The 18,841-nt window shown below is 38.5% G+C and overlaps 2 protein-coding genes across 3 annotated transcripts; one reads left to right on the top strand and one right to left on the bottom strand.

The window, feature by feature from the left end:
- The first annotated feature begins 406 nt into the window (after positions 1-406).
- Positions 407-5,480, top strand: LOC110381071 (alpha-tocopherol transfer protein-like). 2 transcript variants are annotated; one of them, XM_064040481.1, is made up of 7 exons: positions 407-528; positions 606-777; positions 2,047-2,203; positions 2,697-2,814; positions 3,914-4,048; positions 4,640-4,853; positions 5,297-5,480. In XM_064040481.1, the coding sequence occupies exons 2-7, from the start codon at positions 621-623 to the stop codon at positions 5,449-5,451; spliced, it is 936 nt and encodes a 311-aa protein (XP_063896551.1). In that variant the 5' UTR covers positions 407-528; positions 606-620; the 3' UTR covers positions 5,452-5,480. The 2 variants fall into 2 exon arrangements, with proteins under 2 accessions (XP_063896551.1, XP_063896552.1); XM_064040482.1 differs by having other exon boundaries at positions 444-528; positions 591-777.
- Positions 5,481-6,113: 633 nt separating this feature from the next.
- Positions 6,114-10,261, bottom strand: LOC110381072 (alpha-tocopherol transfer protein-like). The gene is made up of 6 exons (XM_021341268.3): positions 9,864-10,261; positions 8,832-8,988; positions 7,920-8,037; positions 7,340-7,474; positions 6,687-6,900; positions 6,114-6,285 (listed from the first exon to the last, which is right to left on the bottom strand). Exons 1-6 carry the CDS (start codon positions 10,018-10,020, stop codon positions 6,131-6,133), a joined length of 936 nt encoding a protein of 311 aa, XP_021196943.3. The 5' UTR covers positions 10,021-10,261; the 3' UTR covers positions 6,114-6,130.
- Between the last annotated feature and the right edge of the window lie 8,580 nt (positions 10,262-18,841).

The raw sequence follows: 18,841 nt of genomic DNA, 5'->3' as shown, positions 1-18,841 counted from the left end.
AAATTGTAGAGGGAGATTAAAATCGTACTATAACTATAAAGTACTAGCCAATCTCTCGCTATCTTACCCGCGTAACGTGGGAAAATCTTCCTGTTATGGGGTAAAATATATAGCTTCTATTGTTCTAGGAAAGAGTCTAGATTTCTAACAGTCGAAGAATTTTTCAATTCCGCTCAGTAGTTGCGGAGGCTTCACAAACATGGAGTACAAACAAACAAAAAAAAGTTTCCTCTTTATTATATTAGCATGGAAGTTTATACATATAAAAAACTTTTTTCTATGTTGTTAATTTTATCATAATTATAACGTAAAGGTAGTTTATATTGAACCTACACCAAGTTATTAACACAACACCTCTTGACAAGACTGGTTGCCATATCAAACCAGTTTCTACGATTCATATCTAAACCTTTGAATAACGTAACAAAAAGTCAGTAATAAAATCATAATTTATTTCAAAACAAGTATTGCCTTACATGATCTCTAAAAACTATTCTCAAACCAGTTTTTTTAGCTTGCTACTTGAAGGTTTTTATTGAATAAACATAATATTAGATTGTTACACTCGGCTGTGTAAAGACTGTTCATAGTTTTAAATATTCTAGATTTAATTTTCAAAAATGAAGTTAGAGGACACGCCCCTTTTGAAGTTCCGGTCAGATACAGTAGTGGAAGTGAGGAAAGAACTTAATTTGGATCAAGATGCTATTGATAAGATGCTGCAGACTTTTGAAGACTGGATTGCGAAGCAAAATCATTTTACTAGGAAGGAATTTGGTAAGTCTTTGTTATGCTTTATGTTTGTATATTAATATCAGTGCTTTACAATTGTATTACGTTGTCAATTCTGTATTTTGGACTACGATTCAGTGTCAGTTATTTAGAAATACTATATTTTTATATTTTACCTTTGTTTATTTGTTTGTACCTATATTTCCTATTTGGATATTCCATTCTTGGCAGTTGTTATGGTTAGTCAGAAGCCAGTAAGTCTGACACCAGTCTAACCAAGGGGTATTGGGTTGCCCGGGTAACTGGGTTGAGGAGGTCAAATAGGGCAGTCGCTCTTTGTAAAGCACTGGTATTCAGCTACATCAGGTTAGACTGGAAGCCGACCCCAAGATAGTTGGGAAAAAGGCTCGGAGGATGATGATGAGGATGATGATATTAACCTATATAACAAAGGCAGTTTACAATATAAATAATTAGACTCCTGTGTTGCGCATTTTATCAACTTCACGAGCAATGATTAAAAGTAATTATAAAGAAAAACATGTTATTAAGTTGTTCTGAGAGTAATTCTTGACAAGAATTGCTCCTATTTAGATGATTATTATCGGGCGAGATAAGTATAACCTAGACAGTTTTATGCAAATTTTTTGCCGGGTACGTAAAGTACTGTGTTGAAGGCATGCCACATAAAACCAGTATTTATTACTTCTTTTTCTTCTTCCTCCTGCCCTGTTCCCAATTTAATTTGGGGTTGGCGCAATATGTCATCCTCTTCCATTTTTCCCTGTCACTCGTCATACTGACACTCATTCCCTTCCTATTCATATCATCTTTCAGGCAATCCATCCATCTACATTCATACTTATCACACAATTTGTTCCTCATAACATGCCCATACCATGACAATCTTCTACTTCTCATCTTTTCTGTAACTGGCACTTTCAGACTTCCTCTAATGTAATCATTCCTCACTTTATCCATTCTTGTAACACCACACACACCACACGTACTGGTGATACGTATCAATATACATACATAGAGGAAAATTGAATGTTAAAAGGTGAATAACCAAAAAGTAAAGGTCAGAAACACACTAAATCAAAGGCGTTTGGGCGTAATTTAATACTACCATGTGCATTGGCTTTGCATGATCGGGAATCTCGACCCAAGCCTTCATGAGCATACAAAGACATACACATACAAGAATAGCAGAACCGCTTTCATATGACATGACTAATGCAAGAGGTATAGGTGTCTACAAAAAAATATGATTATTTACAAAATACTCTAAAAATCTATTATTTTGAATTTCAGACAGACATTTCTTGGAAACATCCATAGTGCACGCGAAAGGGTCTCTAGAGAAAGCGAAACGCACTCTAGACAAACTATGTACTCTGAAGACATTGCTGCCAACGTATTTCAGCAAATGTGACGTTAAAAATGAATTCACTGACATTTCTGTATGTTTGTAAGTATCACATGTATCTGTATGTATGTATGTACATATGTATCTACCACATTATGATCAATGTTGATATTATTATACCTACTGACATTCAAGATTTATTTATATTTCTGAAAATGCCAAATATCAACAAAATAAAATAAAAAGGATTTTTAATTTAAACAAATATCAAGTTTTTATGACATGAACATTAAATTGCCTCATCTAAAAGGTTGTCTTTTAAGTTTATTAAATACTACACAAATACTGTGAGTTTCCGCTCTTTTTAATAAAAATAAAAACAAAATATCCAAAGAGTCCCAGACTTTAAACATCAAAATCGGTCTGTCCGTTTCAGCGTGAAGAACTAATAGACATACATCATCATCATCATCAGCCTATCGCAGTCCACTGCTGGACATAGGCCTCTCCAATTGCACGCCACTGAGATCGATAGACATACATACACATTCACAAATGGTTTGATATGTATACTTATGGGAATTATTTTTTTCAGCGTACACGGTACAATGCCAGACCTGACGAAAAGTAACTACCGGGTGTATATTGCCAAAATAGTTTCAACCAACATTGATTCAGAATTATTACTAGACTATAGTAGATTTGTTGTACTGGTAAGTTTTAATTCATCATCTGTCTAGCCTTTTCCCAACTATGTTGGTGACGGCTTCCAGTCTAACCAAATGCACCAGTACCAGTGTTTTACAAGGAACTGACCATCTGACTTCTCAACCCAATTACCCGGGCAACCTAATACCCCCAGGTTAGACTGGTTCTGACTACCCGTAACGACTGCCAAGGATGTTCAATGACAGCCAGGACCTACAGTTTAGCGTGCCATCCGAAACACAGTCATTGGTGCCCAAGATATACTTAGAAAGTGGGTTATGCTGCACTAAATAGGAAACATGAGGGTCTCGTGGCTAAATAATAGCCACAAGACATAAATAATAGTCAATTGACCATAAGGTTAAGCAACGGTTGGCGCGGTTGGTCCGTGGATGGGTGACTATCTTGTCATGACTGTGTATTAGAAGGCACGTTAAATTGGTGCGCCTCGACTGTCATTTGAACATCTTTGGCAGTCTTTACGGGTAGTCTGAAGCCAGATAGTCTGACAACCAGTCTTACCAAGGGTATCGGTAGGTCAAGTAACTGCCACTTCTTCCTCCCACTAAAAACACATAGGAAGTAGTGAATGAGAATGGGCGTTTTGGAGTCTGTTTTTTGTTCGAAAACTGCTGTTTTGCAGCCAGGTTTAAATAAACGATCTTTTTTATTTTGATTTTGTGTGAAGAGCTCGTGGCTAAGTCAAAGCCGCGCGGATCGATCGATCATAAGGTTAAGCAACGCTTGGCGCGGTCGGTCCGTGGATGGGTGACCATCTTGTCATACTGAGTTCTTCCGTGTTTCGGATGGCACGATAAACTGTAGGTCCCGGCTGCCATTTAAACATCTTTGGTAGTCGTTACGGGTAGTCAGAAGCCAGAAAGTCTGCCAACCAGTCTTACCAAGGGGTATCGGGTGAGGAGGTCAGATAGGCAGTCGCTCCTTGTAAAACCCTGGTACACAGCTGCATCCGGTTAGACTGGAAGCCGACCCCAACATAGTTGGGAAAAGGCTAGGCAGATGATGGCAGATGATTTTATTTTGATTTTGTGAAGGTCAGATAAACTTATCTAAGGCTTACATTAATTATTTTTACATTTCCAGATGAGTGAATACGCGAAAATATATGACTATTCATTCGGCTACACGTGTGTTGTGGATTGTAGAGATGTGAACATACTAGGCTTTGTTACTAAAGTCAACGTTATTGACCTTCGCAATGCCTTATCTGTGATGATGGTAAGTTAGCTAAAAAACTCAAAAAAACAAAATGTTTTCAGGGTATAATAACGAGTTTCTAATTAACGTTAGACTAAAGTACAGCAACAGGGTGGACGCACGACCTTGTAAAGGTCGCCGGATGACGTTAGATGCAGGTCGCCTCCAACAGGTATCTGTGGAGATCTAAGGGAGAGGCCTATGTTCAGCAGTGGACGTCCTATGGCTGAGATGATGATGATGAAAGTATCGCTTGACGGCCGTTTTGAGGGTCATACATAGTATTCACTTATACTCTCTTTGAGTATTCACTACAAAAGGTAAACAATCTGGATATAACATTTTGTATAAAAAGTCACCATAAAAACAAAAAGCGACTAAAATTCAATGTCAAAACAATAATGGTTACCACTTCATTAATTGAATTCTTGTTTTGAGTAGTAGTTTATTTTTTAAACATGTATTTCTGAAAAAAAAAAGCTTTTTAAGTGCCTGCTCAAAGGGAGGATAGCTAGCTTAGGTAACTTAATTTAAAGTAGCTACGTAGTTTGTTGTAGTCTTTTATAATAACAATATTTTGTTTTTACAAAATAATGTAAAATACTTTTTCAGGAAGGTTACGGGTTAAGAATAAACGCGATCTACGTAGTTTCAACATCAAAAGCAATTGACGCGTTTGTGACTCTACTGAAACAAGTTGTCAGTCACAAAGTGTCAGACAGGATCTATGTGCTCAAAACTGTTGAAGCTATACATGAGCATGTGCCTAAAGAGGTGCTGCCGAAGGACTATGGTGGGGATCAGATGACGCTAAAGGAAACTAATGGTATGTTTTTAGTTTTAGTAACAATAGTTTTTATTCTTAATGCCTTGAGACTTTTCGTACTTAGGGTGCGTTCTGCGTGGACGAATCAACACAAACGCAAATGTGAAGCGATCTGAAGCGAATTCAAAAATATACAGTGCGCCACGAACCCACCTTGTCAGGTTACGTAAGTCACATTAAAGTCGACTGTTTATTGTTTTTGCGTCGCATCGCACCGCTTGGCGTTCGCATCCAGATCACTCACATAGGACGAATTTTAATTTATAAAAGCAAGGTTTTGCTATAGTGTACGTTTGTAATTTTTTTGTATTCGGTTATGAGTCAGAGTAATATTACTAAGAATAAAATAAAAGTTACTTTTTATCCGAGTACAGGAAGAAGTTCCCTTTGGAATATGATAAAACAGATTGTGGATGCTAATAACAAATAATTTTATTTTTCAGAAAACTGGAATAGAGTTCTAAGCGAGAAGGAGAACGTGTCGTACTTCAGGAGTATGTTCGCAGCGAGAACTAACGAGAACTATCGACTGACTGCCGCTTACAACGACGAAGTGCTGGGCATGCCGGGCTCTTTTAGGACTCTGAATGTAGATTAGAATTATTATTGTTTGTAGTTTAATTGGAAAAGTGAAAAGTATGTAATAAAAACTTGATTATTGGCAGTCTTTTGATTTTTAGCTTATCCCGATTTGATACTGTTATCTTCAGATGCTGGTCTGATGTTTAGTCCATAGACAGATCATCAGTCATATAGCATATGGCCTTGACCTTATTGAAAATGGATTTCGATGAATCGAGGAGGAAGAGGAACTCATCGTATTGTGTGGTTATCAATAGTGATAGGTATTGCATAATTACGGAAGACTAATCAACGATATGTAGGTTATTGCTTGTTCACGTTTCGGAAAGTGAGTTCGCTGAGCTTTTCATTTTCATTGTATTACATACATGTACTCTCGTAGAAGCCAAAAAAATCTTATCTGGTAACTGGTTTGTATGAAACTGGATGCCAGAAATGTCCAAAAAATTAAAGCTAATTATAAAAATCATCGTAGCCCTCACGAAATGTCCTTTATTGCACTTTGCGTGTAAAACATAAAGATTCCATTTTCAATATAAAAAATGATTATAATAAGTGTAAATCTTTATCTCCTTTAAAATTTTAAATGGTGTGTAAAGAAAAGAAAAAATATTTTATTTATGTTTAACCGTTTTTATTATATTTCTTTTTACACGTTTTTTTTTTAATTTAACAACTTACAAAGAATAATATATCTAGTCGACATTCAAAGTCCTAAAAGAGCCCGGCATGCCCAGCACTTCGTCGTTGTAAGCGGCAGTCAGGCGATAGTTCTCGTTAGTTCTCGCTGCGAACATACTCCTGAAGTACGACACGTTCTCCTTCTCGCTTAGAACTCTCTTCCAGTTTTCTGAAAAAGAAAATTATTTATTATTATTATTGGGGCTGATATTTATCGTCATACGCACTGATGTGTTAATCTGGTTGAAATTTTAAAGTTGAATGTAAAAGTTATTTAAAAGACCTCAGTCAGCCAGATAGTATCAACTTATAGCAAAGATTTTTGAGAAGAGTTGGAGTCATTTTTGTCACAGTATCCTTGCCAACCAATCATAAGAGTATAAAACGTTTTTAAGTAATTTTGGCTGCCATTATGTTTGTATGAAAGTTAAAATTTAAATGAAAAATATTTTTTTTTACTTTTTAGTTGTAAAATCTGGTGACACTTCTATGATTCTTATCCATTGTTTTAACTTTCATAACTTCGGATGTATTCTAAATATAACAGTTTGTTAAAAACGACAAACATACCATCGGCCTCTTTCAGCGTCATCTGATCCCCACCATAGTCTTTGGGCAGCGCTTCTCTAGGAATATGCTCATGTATAGCTTCAACAGTTTTGAGCACATAGATCCTGTCTGACACTTTGTGACTGACAACTTGTTTCAGTAGAGTCACAAACGCGTCAATTGCTTTCGATGTTGAAACTACGTAGATCGCTTTTATTCTTAAGGCGTAACCTTCCTGAAAAGTTATAGAAAAAAAATTCAATAAAAAATATAAATATATTTTCTAAGAAAGATTTTTAAATTATGAAACACTTTTTTTTTGTGGTGTAACTTTATATTTTTAAAGAAATTATTTGTCACATATATAAAGGTTTATTTATATTTATTAAAGTTATCTAAGTATGAATAAAGTAAAGAGATATTATTGCATTGTCAAAAACAATAATATTATGTACAGTAGACTGCACATCAGTGGTAACTGTCATGCACCTTAACCTAATAGTAATAAGTACGATTTTCCTATAAAACTGTTACCACTGACCTGAAGTTGACTGTACCTATACAGTAGGTTGATATGTACCTAATAAAGTCATTTATAACGACTTATATAGAAATCTCATACCATTGAATATCATTTATTTCTGAGAAATAATAAAGAATACAGAATAACTTACTATCAAAACAGCCAAAGCACTACGGAGGTCCATAACGTTGATTTTCGTAACAAGGTTCAATATGTTCACATCTCGACAATCCACAACGCAGATAGACCCGAACGCATAGTCGTATCTTTTGAAATACTCACTCTTCTGAAATATTTAAAACCACTTAATGTAGATAATGCTATTAAAAAAACAAATTAAACCAACTTCAAGAAACGAGGAGGACCGTGTTTTGGACGGCACGAGAAACCGTAGGTCCCGGCTGTCATTGAGCATCTTTGGCAGTCGTTACGGGTAGTCAGAAGCCAAGTAAGTCTGACAACCAGTCTTACCGAAGTGTATTGGGTTGTCCAGGTGACTGGGTTGACGAGGTCCGATAGGCAGTCGCTCCTTGTAGTACACTGGTACTAAGCTGCATTCAGTTTGACTGGAAGCCGACCCCACCAAAGTTGGGGAGAAGGCTCGATAAATGTAAATGATAGATAGCTATATGGCCTATGAAGGCTTTTTATCCATATGCGTGGAGTAGATACACTGCAAAAGCTAATATATCATCAAACAATTTTGATTAACTTCCTTTTGAATAACTTACCAGTATAATAAATCTACAGTAGTCTAGTACTATTTGAGAATCAACATGAGTCGAAGTTATTTTGGCCACATACACCCGGTAGTTGGTATTTGTAAGCACAGGCATAGTTGCGTGCAATCTGAAAAAGAATCAAAATATTTATAACGTGCGTCAAACTGGTGGTACTGTCCTGTTGGGACTGAAGGATTAATCGAAAGAGTTAGAGAGGCCCTGGTACATAAAAAGTTCTCAGGTTCGATTCCCAGGTCGGGCCGAAATCGCTTTGTGGGTTTTAGAAACTTTTACAAAGCAGCCCGGAGCCTGTAAGTTGGTGATTGATACACCCGTGCATCGGAGAGCACGTAAATGTCGGTCCTGCGCCTGATTTCTCTCCAGTCGGGTCGGGTTAAAGTCCCATCGGGCTATGAGAGTGAAGGAATAGTGAGCGCGTCTATAACTGCGCAAATGCTTGTCCACTATAATATGTCCAGCTCAGTTGGCTGATCTCCGTACATGAGAACAGCCGCCAAAGCCGATAATCGGCTACGCGGACATATAATCACATAAATGTCTTAAGAAGGAACATGGTGAGTTTTCAGTAAGAGTCAGTAAGAGTCTGACACTCCCTCACGCTGCACCCACAGAGGGAGTAATTTGATAATTTCTCATTAAAAAGGGGTTCCGTACTATTCGTGTCTACGATGTTATTTTTAGCTTCCAGTATTAGATGTTACATAATTTTATTATGTTTAACAACATCCGTATTGCAGTTTTTTTAGTCTAGAATAATAATTAGTCTTAATTTTTTTATAATAATCTGCCTTTTGTTTTAAGACCTAATTATACTTATACCTAGATCAACAGTTTTGGATCGTATCATTTCTCACGTTTTTTTTATATGAATAATGATCATAATTACGTAATAATACTTACATACATACAGAAATGTCAGTGAATTCATTTTTAACGTCACATTTGCTGAAAAACGTTGGCAGCAATGTCTTCAGAGTACATAGTTTGTCTAGAGTGCGTTTCGCTTTCTCTAGAGACCCTTTCGCGTGCACTATGGATGTTTCCAAGAAATGCCTGTCTGGAATGAACAATAATATTATGATTTCTAAAAGAATTTTGAAAATTTTGTTAAAAATGGTAAAGATGCTTGTTAGTGCTGGCTGTCCTATTTTCCTTCGCAATACATACCTATAGAGAGTTGCTACCTAATCGCTACCAGCTGCCATTAGTCGCTACCAATAGCTACCTTCGTGGTCCCTTCAGATATCAAGACCGCTGGCAGTTTTTCTAGAGTAGTTTTTTTAGCTTAGAGTGGAAGATAACTATCTCTAAGTTTTTATTTATCTCCCACCTACAAACTAATTGTCCTCTAAATTGGTTTAATTCTTGTCTAGTTATGCTCTCTGAACAACATAGTAATATGACAATATTTACACAGTTATACCTCTAATTACTTAGTCACACCATTGCATGTGAATTGAATCAAACATGCAACGCAGAAAACAATTAATTACAGAAATGTTCCAATTAGTAAACAATTGTTTTGTCAACCACTAGCTGTTTTCCCACGGTTACACTCATGTCCCCGGAAAAAGACTCCCCGTACCCGGATAAAATAATAGCCTGTGTTACTCAAGGATGGTTTCGCTTACCAACAGAGAAAGATTTTTTCTAATCTGTTCAGTAATTTCAAAGCAAACATTTGTTAGTTGTTAACAAAAATATTTGCGTATATAAAAAAAGTTCGGTGTGAGATTTATTAAAAAAAATATTTATGAGATGTTAGAGTAATATTTTACCGTGTTTTTGTACCCTAAAGATTTAAAAAGTTCTTTCACTGTTAGGAAGCTAGACTATCCCCGAGAAATATAGGTTCCGCAAACAGGCAGTAGGTCTTAACAGACGCGGATGAAACCGCGGGAAAGAGCTATATAAAATTAAACAAAAACTTACCAAATTCCTTTCTAGTAAAATGGTTTTGCTTCGCAATCCAGTCTTCAAAAGTCTGCAGCATCCTATCAATATCATCTTGATCCAAATTAAGTTCTTTCCTCACTTCCACTACTGTGTCTGGTCTGAACTTCAAAAGGGGCGTGTCCTCTAACTTCATTTTTGAAAATTAAATCTAGAATATTTTTAACTTTGACTTTCTTTTCAGAACTTTGTAATTGAACAATTTTATATTGAGATTGTTCAATTAGAAAAAAAAATAACAGATTTTAATATATTTTTGTTGACTTTTAGAGAGATACTTTAGGGTACAACTTATTTTATTATTTAGCTTTATTCAAAGTGATGCGCAGGAGTCTATAGAACCTATTCGATAGAAACAACTGATCTCGTCAAGAGATATTATGTTATTAACCTAATGCCGGAAAATACAATGGATCAGCTAATAAATATGAATTCAAAGCACAAAAAAACTAGCTACTTTATATGTGTATCAACTCACATAATAAAGCTTAAGAGTTTGTATGTTTGGTTGGTTGAACGCGCTTATGTCAGGAACTGCTGGATCGATTTGCAAATAAATATTAATAAAAATAGAAAGACTACTTAGTTTCTGGTGGATGAGTTTAAAACCTGTAAGTATGATACTTTTGTATACAATAATGATTTTACAAGAGTACCTGAGCATGCATTATTTTTGAGCCATTTCTTACTTCCTCCAACTGTGAAGAAACCTTTGTCATATGAAATCTGTAGAAAGCACTTTATTAAACATTATTATAGACCAGAAAATCTCTAGGAATCTTACTCAGAATGACATACAGTTCTTACTAATAATTTGAACGCGAAAGTTTGAAGGAAAGTTCCTCTTTCACTCAAAACTATCTTCTAGAAGCAGGTAAAACCACAGACAGAAACTAGTAGTACTTAGTTCAGGCTTTGAAATAATAAAAATAATATATAAATAATTTAAATACGTTTTTTTTTTCAATTTACGCACACCAGTGACGTAAATACTAGAACATTTGACTCGAATTAAAATAGATATGCCATAATTTAACATATTCCAAGAGTTAAATCTAGAATATCTTAAAAACTGAGTATTCTTTACTGACTGAACTTTGTCAGAACTTTGTCTTATAAATATTATGTTTTTGTATTGGATTAATTTTTTAGGGTTCCGTACCCAAATGATAAAACGGGACCCTATTGTTTTCGCTCCTCTGTCCGTCCGTCCGTCTGTCACCAGGCTGTATCTCATGAACTGTGATAGTTAGAGAGTTGAAATTTTCACGGATGATGTATTTCTGTTGCCGCTATAACAACAAATACTGAAAACTAGAATAAAATAAATATTTTCCCATACAACAAACGTGATGTTTTTGTTCTTTTTTGCTAGATATCGAAACGGCAACAGGTCATCATCCTCCAATCCTTTTACCCAACTACGTTGGGGTCGACTTCCAGTCTAACCGGGTTTAGCTGAGTACCAGTGCTTTACAAGGAGTGACTGCCCTATCTGACCTCCTCAACCCAGCTACCCGGGCAACCTAATACGCCTTGGTTAGACTGGTTGTCAGACTTCCTGGCTTCTGACTACCCATAACGACTGTCACGGACGTTCAATGACAGCCGGGACCTATAGCTTAACGTGCCATCCGAAACACAGTACCTAATTGGTGTCTAGGTTATTCTAAGAAAGTACATACAAACTTAGAAAAGTTGCATTGATACTTGCCTGACCTGGAATCGAACTCACGCCCTCATACTTGAGAGGTTGGTTCTTTGCCCACTAGGCCTCCACGACATTTTCTCAAAATCAAAAAATGTAATAATAATTTTAAATACGTTTTTTTTTTATAATTTACGCACAACTGTGACGTCAAGACTTTGTCTAGTCTTTATTTATCTTTATTAGATTCCAATTAAAATAGATATTCCATAAATTACACTATAAATAATTCATATAATGACCATAGGATAAAAATATGTCAGATTTTGTATTTTTTTTAACCAATGAAAAACCTAACTACTGCAATGGTTCACACAATTTGTATGTACATAATGTATGTTTGTTCCTCTATTAAACAAAAACTGCTGGGGCCCGATTCTCCTAATTTTAGTTAAGCGGCATACGATTCACATTCGACTGCGATCCAATCACGACTCGATTACGTTTGTGCACGTTTCGTTTGTGGGCCTTTGTATACGCATTTATAATAGAATCCCAGTTCATTTGCTAGAACTAACGGACAGTTCTTTTAAAATCAAAATTAAGGATATTCTGATTAAAAAGGCGTATTATAACCAGGGACCATTTTGGTTACCCATTGAAAGGGTTTTTGATAGGGTTTTGACAAAGTGTTGTTTTAGAACCAATTTCATATTTGTTACACTTTTTTACGAAAACCCTTATCAATAGAAAACCTCTTTCAAACCCTTTCGATTTGATACCTGTGTATTCAAAAACCCATTCTTAATGGGTTACACTTTTTTGTCGTAGGACGTTTTGAACGGGTTACCCCTTCAACGACTGTAACAGAGTTACCCATTGGGACTACAAATATTGTAATTTTATATCTCGTGCCTTTACTTTAAAGTTCTAAACTACAATTGGCCGTTGTATCTTGGTGAGTCTGAACATAGGCTCTGCGAACTTTAGCGCATCAGATCGTCGCTTGAGCTGCTGAGGAGTCCGTCTGTCACACATCACCTGGCACTCCAGATAAAGAGATGCGTCCGAGATACCAGAGAGGAGGGCAGAGACGTGAAATTCTTCTGGCTGAGGGCCCACGTGGAAACTCCAGGGAATGAGAGAGCGGACCAGTTGGCCAAGGAGACCGCTCTGACAGAAAATACAGCGGAGTACAACAAAGTTCTCGTATCGTACGTGAGAAGGAAAATACGGGGACCATCAGAAAGTGGCAAGCGCGATATGAATCCTGCAGCACAGGAGCGGTCACAAAAGTGTTCTCTTCAAATGTCCTTGCGGCAAAAAGAAGAAACTTAAAGAGGCTTTGGAACGCTCTGCCTCACAGTATACGTGACAGCACATCGTTAGATGTCTTCAAGAGACGAATTAGGGAACATTTCCTGTCAACATGACCTTATTTGTATGTATGTATTTATTTATTTATTATATTTTATATTTTATTTATAGGTATATATTTTATGTTATGTAGTTTTATCTTTCTTTTGTTTAATGTTGTGCACTTTTTAATTTTCTCTTCCCTATCGCATCTCTCTATCGCTCTAAGGTTTGCTGTTAGAGAACCCAGTTCTGGGTTAAGCTCGCCTTTGTACATGTCTTCTCTGTGTTGTGTGTATTTTTATATGTTTTTTTGTGTACAATAAAGAATAAGAATAAGAAAAGCTGTCCTTACACCGACACACATCCAGATCCTAACCGGGCATGGAGGATTCTCAGCGTATCTCCACAGATTCCAACTCAAAAACAGTCCCTGGTGCGTCTGTGACCCCAGCTGCGATGAAACAGTCTGGCACCTGCTTTTCGAGTGTCCAAGGTTCTGCCACGACAGAATGGAACTGGAACACACGATCGAAACCGAGTCAGTCCACACTAAACACGATCATGGGGAAACCGGCTACTAGGAAACCATTTCTTGCTTTCGCGATCAAAGTAGCCATAGTCGCAGCTGCGGCCATCAAAACGGACCGTATTCCGCGAAATCAGAACAGCATGTCGATTCTATAAAATATCACAACTCACTTCGACATCACTCTCACTTCGACTTCGATCTAAAGGTAGAATTCCGTGGACGCGACAATAGTCAACCTATGAAAATGTATGGCACCGTTGTCGAGGCCCGTGACAGTCGCGCGCGGCCGACGAATTTCGTAAGCTGCTCGCGGCATTGTCAAAAATTTAATTCTGGTTTTACTAAAATTCTATAGATGTTATTAAGCGCTAGACCATGTTGAGAAGCGTACGGCCGCGAGCGGCTCACGAAATTCGTCGTCCGCGCGCGACTGTCGCAGCCCTCGGCAGCGGTGCCATACATTTTCATAGGTTGACTTTTGTCGCGCGCGGCTGCGACAATCGCGACCCACGGAATTCTACCTTAAAGTTTCGTGATTGACATTGTCAAACTACACTAGCGCTTCACTATCGAGCGTGTTGACAAGTTGAACTAAATCAAAGTCGAGATTTTGACAGATCTGTCAAAATCTGTCTATCTATAGGGAGGTAGGGAGAGATGGGCAGTTGGGAGACATGATCAAATCAGAATAAAGGGGGTCCTTTTATTCTGATTTCTGATCATAGTTTTGTTTTTATTGGGTAGTTTACGTTACCGACTGGTAACGGTGTTCATCCATAGACTATCTGTCATTTCTGTGAGTTGTCAAGAACAAACACTCGTAAAAGTACTTAAATATTTTGTTGCGGTTTCGGATCGTTATAAAGAGAAAACTAATGAAAGGTATGTGTATTTTCTATTATTAATTATTGATTGTCAAAATCTCCAGTTACAATTATAGTAAGTCGATGCAATCCACACCTATTATACCTTTAGAAGAGAGTACTACAGCAATAGTTAATGGGCCCCACGTTTTATTTTAGTCTAATATGACCGGGACCACCTACGTAGGTTGACAGGTAAGTAACTATTTTTTATTTTCTAGTTTTCAGTGCACATAAGATAAAACCGTTTAACTTAAAAGTTTTTTTACCGATTTTTTTTTCATAAACTAAGTCAAAAGTGTCCAATGCTCCCTATGGTAGGGAGGCTTGGACATACCATGTAATGTATAATTTGTAAATTTTTGCTCTTCTTCGTCAGTGAAAATTTGTGAGGTTATAAATCTGCGCGAAAAATCCTTTATAGAATCTTGTTTCAGGTACCGTTGCCAACTTGATCTAGAGACTATTATATTTAAAATAGTGTTTAAATAAAGTTCTAAGTGTTTTAAAGTGATTAAGTGCCTACCTTTAACGATGGCTAGAATGTTTTTGCTTAAATCTTTATTAGAAGAAGCTCATGCTTTAGATAATTTAGAAAAGCGTCAACAATCTGCTAGAATTCGTAGTTTATCTTTATTAACTCGCGATGATGACTATGTGAGCATATATAGATTGTCAAAGGAGCTAATTGACCAACTGGAGTCTGATTTACTGCCCTGATAAAGCCCACAAAACGTCGAGGCAAAGGACTTACAACTCGTGTAAAAGTAAGTATTGACACAGTTTATAGTTGAAAAATTGTAATCAAGCACACAATAATAAGAAAAACACTTAGTTCTTAATAAGGAGTATTCCCTTTATGTGGTTTCCCCGCCAGCTGATATGTTTTCAAAAGACTCTGTACTTCAGTTATAATATTGGTATTCTCTTAAGCATGAAAATAACCAAATTGGTCTCAATTTTGTTTTCACTAAATCCAGATAAAGTAGGTATTACATTTTTTATTGATTTATTGTTTCACAGATACTATGTACTTTATCATTCTTGGCTAGTGGCGGTTACCAGAAGGTTATTAAAGAGGGCATCAGAACTTATTTATCGCAACCGTCTGCATCTCGTTGCATAAATGAAGTAGTGGAAGCTCTGAACAATCCGGCCGTAGTAAAAAATATATAAGGTTTCCTCAAAATCAGCAAGAAAGGCAAATTGGCGCTGTCAGTATTTTTTTTCGTAGGGTAAGCATAGATTATATTCACAGCACGAATTTAGAGATTTCTGTTTATTTTATACTTAAAAGCTGCCTCAAATTCCTTACAATAACAAATTATAACTAAAACATCATATTTAGCTAAAATTCTGTGTCAAAACTGATAAAATTAAAACTGATTAATCTCGGTTGACATTTTGTCGAGTGGGGAAGTCACTAGCACAGCATTGGTCGATGTCGAGCTCACTTCACTTCGCAAGTGATTAGGTGATGTTTACAGAATGCAAAATCAAGGTCGTTCTGAATCGAATGCGAAGTGAGAGTGAATAGCGAAGTGAAATGCGAGTTGTTGTTCGAATTTTATAGAATCGACGTGCAGGCAGGCCTTGGCCCTGTTGCGCCCGCTGGGGTTGCTGACAGTATTCTACTTGTGTAGCCCTTTCATTTGATACCCATATTGAGGGGGCTGTGCCATTTTGTGCCGGCGGCCATATTGGATTTAATTAAAGGTGTATACAAAATTTCAGACCAATCGGTTGACAGGAAGAGGGTGAAATTTGAATTACTAAATTTGATCCAAGAATAAATAATAAAACAAACGGGGTGAGCTAAATAAAACCGTTTAAATATCTCGTAATGTTGAAACTGATTGTAATTTTTAGGAAAGCTCTTTCATTATATCTAGCCGAATATAAGAAATGGCAATAAAAGTTGATAATGATCTGTAAAATCTGATTTTTTATGCAATAAATTGTGAAAAAGTGCCCATCCCTCCCCTACCTCCCCTAAAGTATGAAATGACATTACGAATCGAAGTGAAATGCGAGTTGTTGATCGAGTTTTATAGAATCCCAGTACAGATCGCCATCTGAAACCAGCGCAGTCACTACACTCGCCACGACCACCACACCTACAACCATACACACCACCACCATATAACCACATATAACGTCAACAACAACACAACCGACAACAACACTAACAACAACCACACAACCGATAACCACACAAACTACAACCATACTCGAAACATCTACAGAACAGACACCTGCAGAACTGACAACCAGACAAACGATTATCATACACTCAACACACACAGAATTAACAACCACACAAAGGACCTACTAACACCAACTCACAACCAGCGCAAACACAGAAATCACCCACCAGTCAACAGTCAGCACCAAGTACCAAGCCCATCGCACAACTTCTGGCATTCGGAAGAGACGGAGTGCCAGGTATAAGACTGCGTGGAGTCGCCTTGTTTATGAACAGGGAAGCGGAAAAAATAGGCTTCTGCATAGGCTCGAGTCGAGCTGGAGCTCGAATAACCATTGCACCAGGCCTCGCCGCCCTGTTCAATGATTGCACCACCAAGACAACCAATAAAGGCAGCAAGTACCATGCACTTCCTCAATTGGAAGTAGCCTCTTACCGATGCCGATTATTGCGATTCAAATGCAAGACGATCGCAATACTCGAGCTCACTTCTGCAAAAGATCGCAGAGACAGAAGGAGAAGCGCCAGCCACGGCTCGCACCATAAGCGTAGACGCGATGGCAGTTGGATGGAAAAGGGGTGACGTCGCAGACCGCTTCGGCTGTTTAAAAGCCTCGGAACACCATGAGGTGGTAGTATACGAGGACAGAGGGGAAACCTTGAATTTCCATAAAGTCCGCGGAAAGTCCCACGAACGGCGGCGCGACGAGTCCCACGAAAAGTCCAACTGCGCAAAGCAGGTCTGAGAGAGCCCAGCAAAAACGCTCCCATCGGTCAGTCGCAAATCACCAACAGCGAAACAGGAATCAGCAGTGGAGCGGTTTTTCCGAAAAAAAAGCCCAAAGAGCCCGAGCCGCTGAAGCCTAAGCCTACAAGAGCGGACAAGGGGCAGGTCGCCCACCGACCCTCGCGATGAGTTTGGCAACACGGACCATGTCAAAAGAGCCTTCCTGGAGTACGTTGCGGTTGTAAGGGTCACAAAGGAGGTAAATCTTAGAACTTGCATCAAGATCATGCTGACCTTCCGTCGAGAAAATGAGGGTCTGCTCCGGGTATTGCTCAAGGACGCAGAGGCGGCGGTGGGCGACAATGCCAACTCCCAAGTCATTGCAGGGGAAATGACGGGGTCGTACATGGCCGCCTACAGCGCAAAGAGCGGTTTCGTGGCCCTGGACGAAGAGGCAAAGGAGCGAACCGGCAAAATAAAATTCCAGACGCCACACGATGACCCAATAGTGGTTACCGCCAAATGTACCAAAATCATGCTGGAGGTTAGTATCCTTGAAATAGAACAGACCGTTTCTGGGACCTCAGACACCTCAGCATCGATGGAAGCTTGGGCGGTACCCAATATCAGATGGGTAAATGGGGTGCCGGGGTGCGGCAAAACTACCTGGGTAGTGAAAGACTTCGACGAGGGGAGGGATGTCGTAGCCACCACGACAACTGAAGCGGCCAAAGATCTAAGAAGAAAGCTTGCGCACCAATTGGGCGATAGAGCGAAAACAAAGGTGCGCACTATGGCCTCAATTTTAGCCACCGGGTTCAAGCCAAATGAGAAGTGTCACCGCTTGACGGTAGACGAAGCTCATGAACCACTTTGGGGCCATAGTTATGGCAGTAAAGTTGTCTGGTGCAAGCGAGGTGGTCCTCATCGGAGACGTGAATCAGCTACCATATTTGGACAGGGATAATCTTTTCCCATTTAAGTATACCCGTCCATATCTGGTGGCTGGCATCACACAGGAGCTGCTCTGCGCCCACCGTAACCCAATGGATGTGGCCCTCGCACTCAGCGTCGTCCACTCCAAAACGTCGCTGTCTCATGTTCATTCCCTGAGCTTGAAGGGTTTTACAGGAGCGCAAATATCGATCACCGCCCAAAACACCCTATTCCTGGCTCATACGCAAGAAGAGAAATCTTCTCTTTTTAGCCAGGGATACGGGTCCAGTGAAGGGTCGCGTACCTTAACCATTCACGAGGCTCAGGGACTGACATACGACAGCGTCGTCATCATAAACACTAAGTCCAGGAGGCTCCAAATTCATGACAGCGTCTCCCACGCGGTAGTGGCAGTGTCGAGACATACGGCTAGCTGCGTCTACTACACAGATGACGCCGACAATACCACCGGCCGCTTCATTAAGCGAGCCATGGATGCACCAATAAAAACGGTCGTCGAATACAACCTCAAGACGGTCATGCAACATCGAGACTCCACTGTCATGTTAGCCCTACTAGCACTCGCAAAGTCCCTAGTCGCTAGCGGGACCAATCCCCAATCCGTTCCTGTCCCATAATCTTGTCAAACTAAGTCCATGTGTATAGAGTATTGTATAATAAAATTATTA

The sequence above is a fragment of the Helicoverpa armigera genome, chromosome 22 (assembly GCF_030705265.1).
Source record: "Helicoverpa armigera isolate CAAS_96S chromosome 22, ASM3070526v1, whole genome shotgun sequence".
NCBI lineage: Eukaryota > Metazoa > Arthropoda > Insecta > Lepidoptera > Noctuidae > Helicoverpa > Helicoverpa armigera.
This window is presented reverse-complemented; position numbering and strand designations above follow the sequence as displayed.

Coding starts and splice junctions, on each gene's coding strand:
- LOC110381071 (XM_064040481.1), top strand. CDS start 621: ATGAAGTTAGAGGACACGCCCCTTTTGAAGTTCCGGTCAGATACAGTA. Junction 2,815..3,913: donor ATAGTAGATTTGTTGTACTG/GTAAGTTTTAAT, acceptor TTACATTTCCAG/ATGAGTGAATACGCGAAAAT. Junction 4,049..4,639: donor ATGCCTTATCTGTGATGATG/GTAAGTTAGCTA, acceptor ATACTTTTTCAG/GAAGGTTACGGGTTAAGAAT.
- LOC110381072 (XM_021341268.3), bottom strand. CDS start 10,020: ATGAAGTTAGAGGACACGCCCCTTTTGAAGTTCAGACCAGACACAGTA. Junction 8,989..9,863: donor TTTTACTAGAAAGGAATTTG/GTAAGTTTTTGT, acceptor TGTTCATTCCAG/ACAGGCATTTCTTGGAAACA. Junction 6,286..6,686: donor GACGCTGAAAGAGGCCGATG/GTATGTTTGTCG, acceptor TTTCTTTTTCAG/AAAACTGGAAGAGAGTTCTA.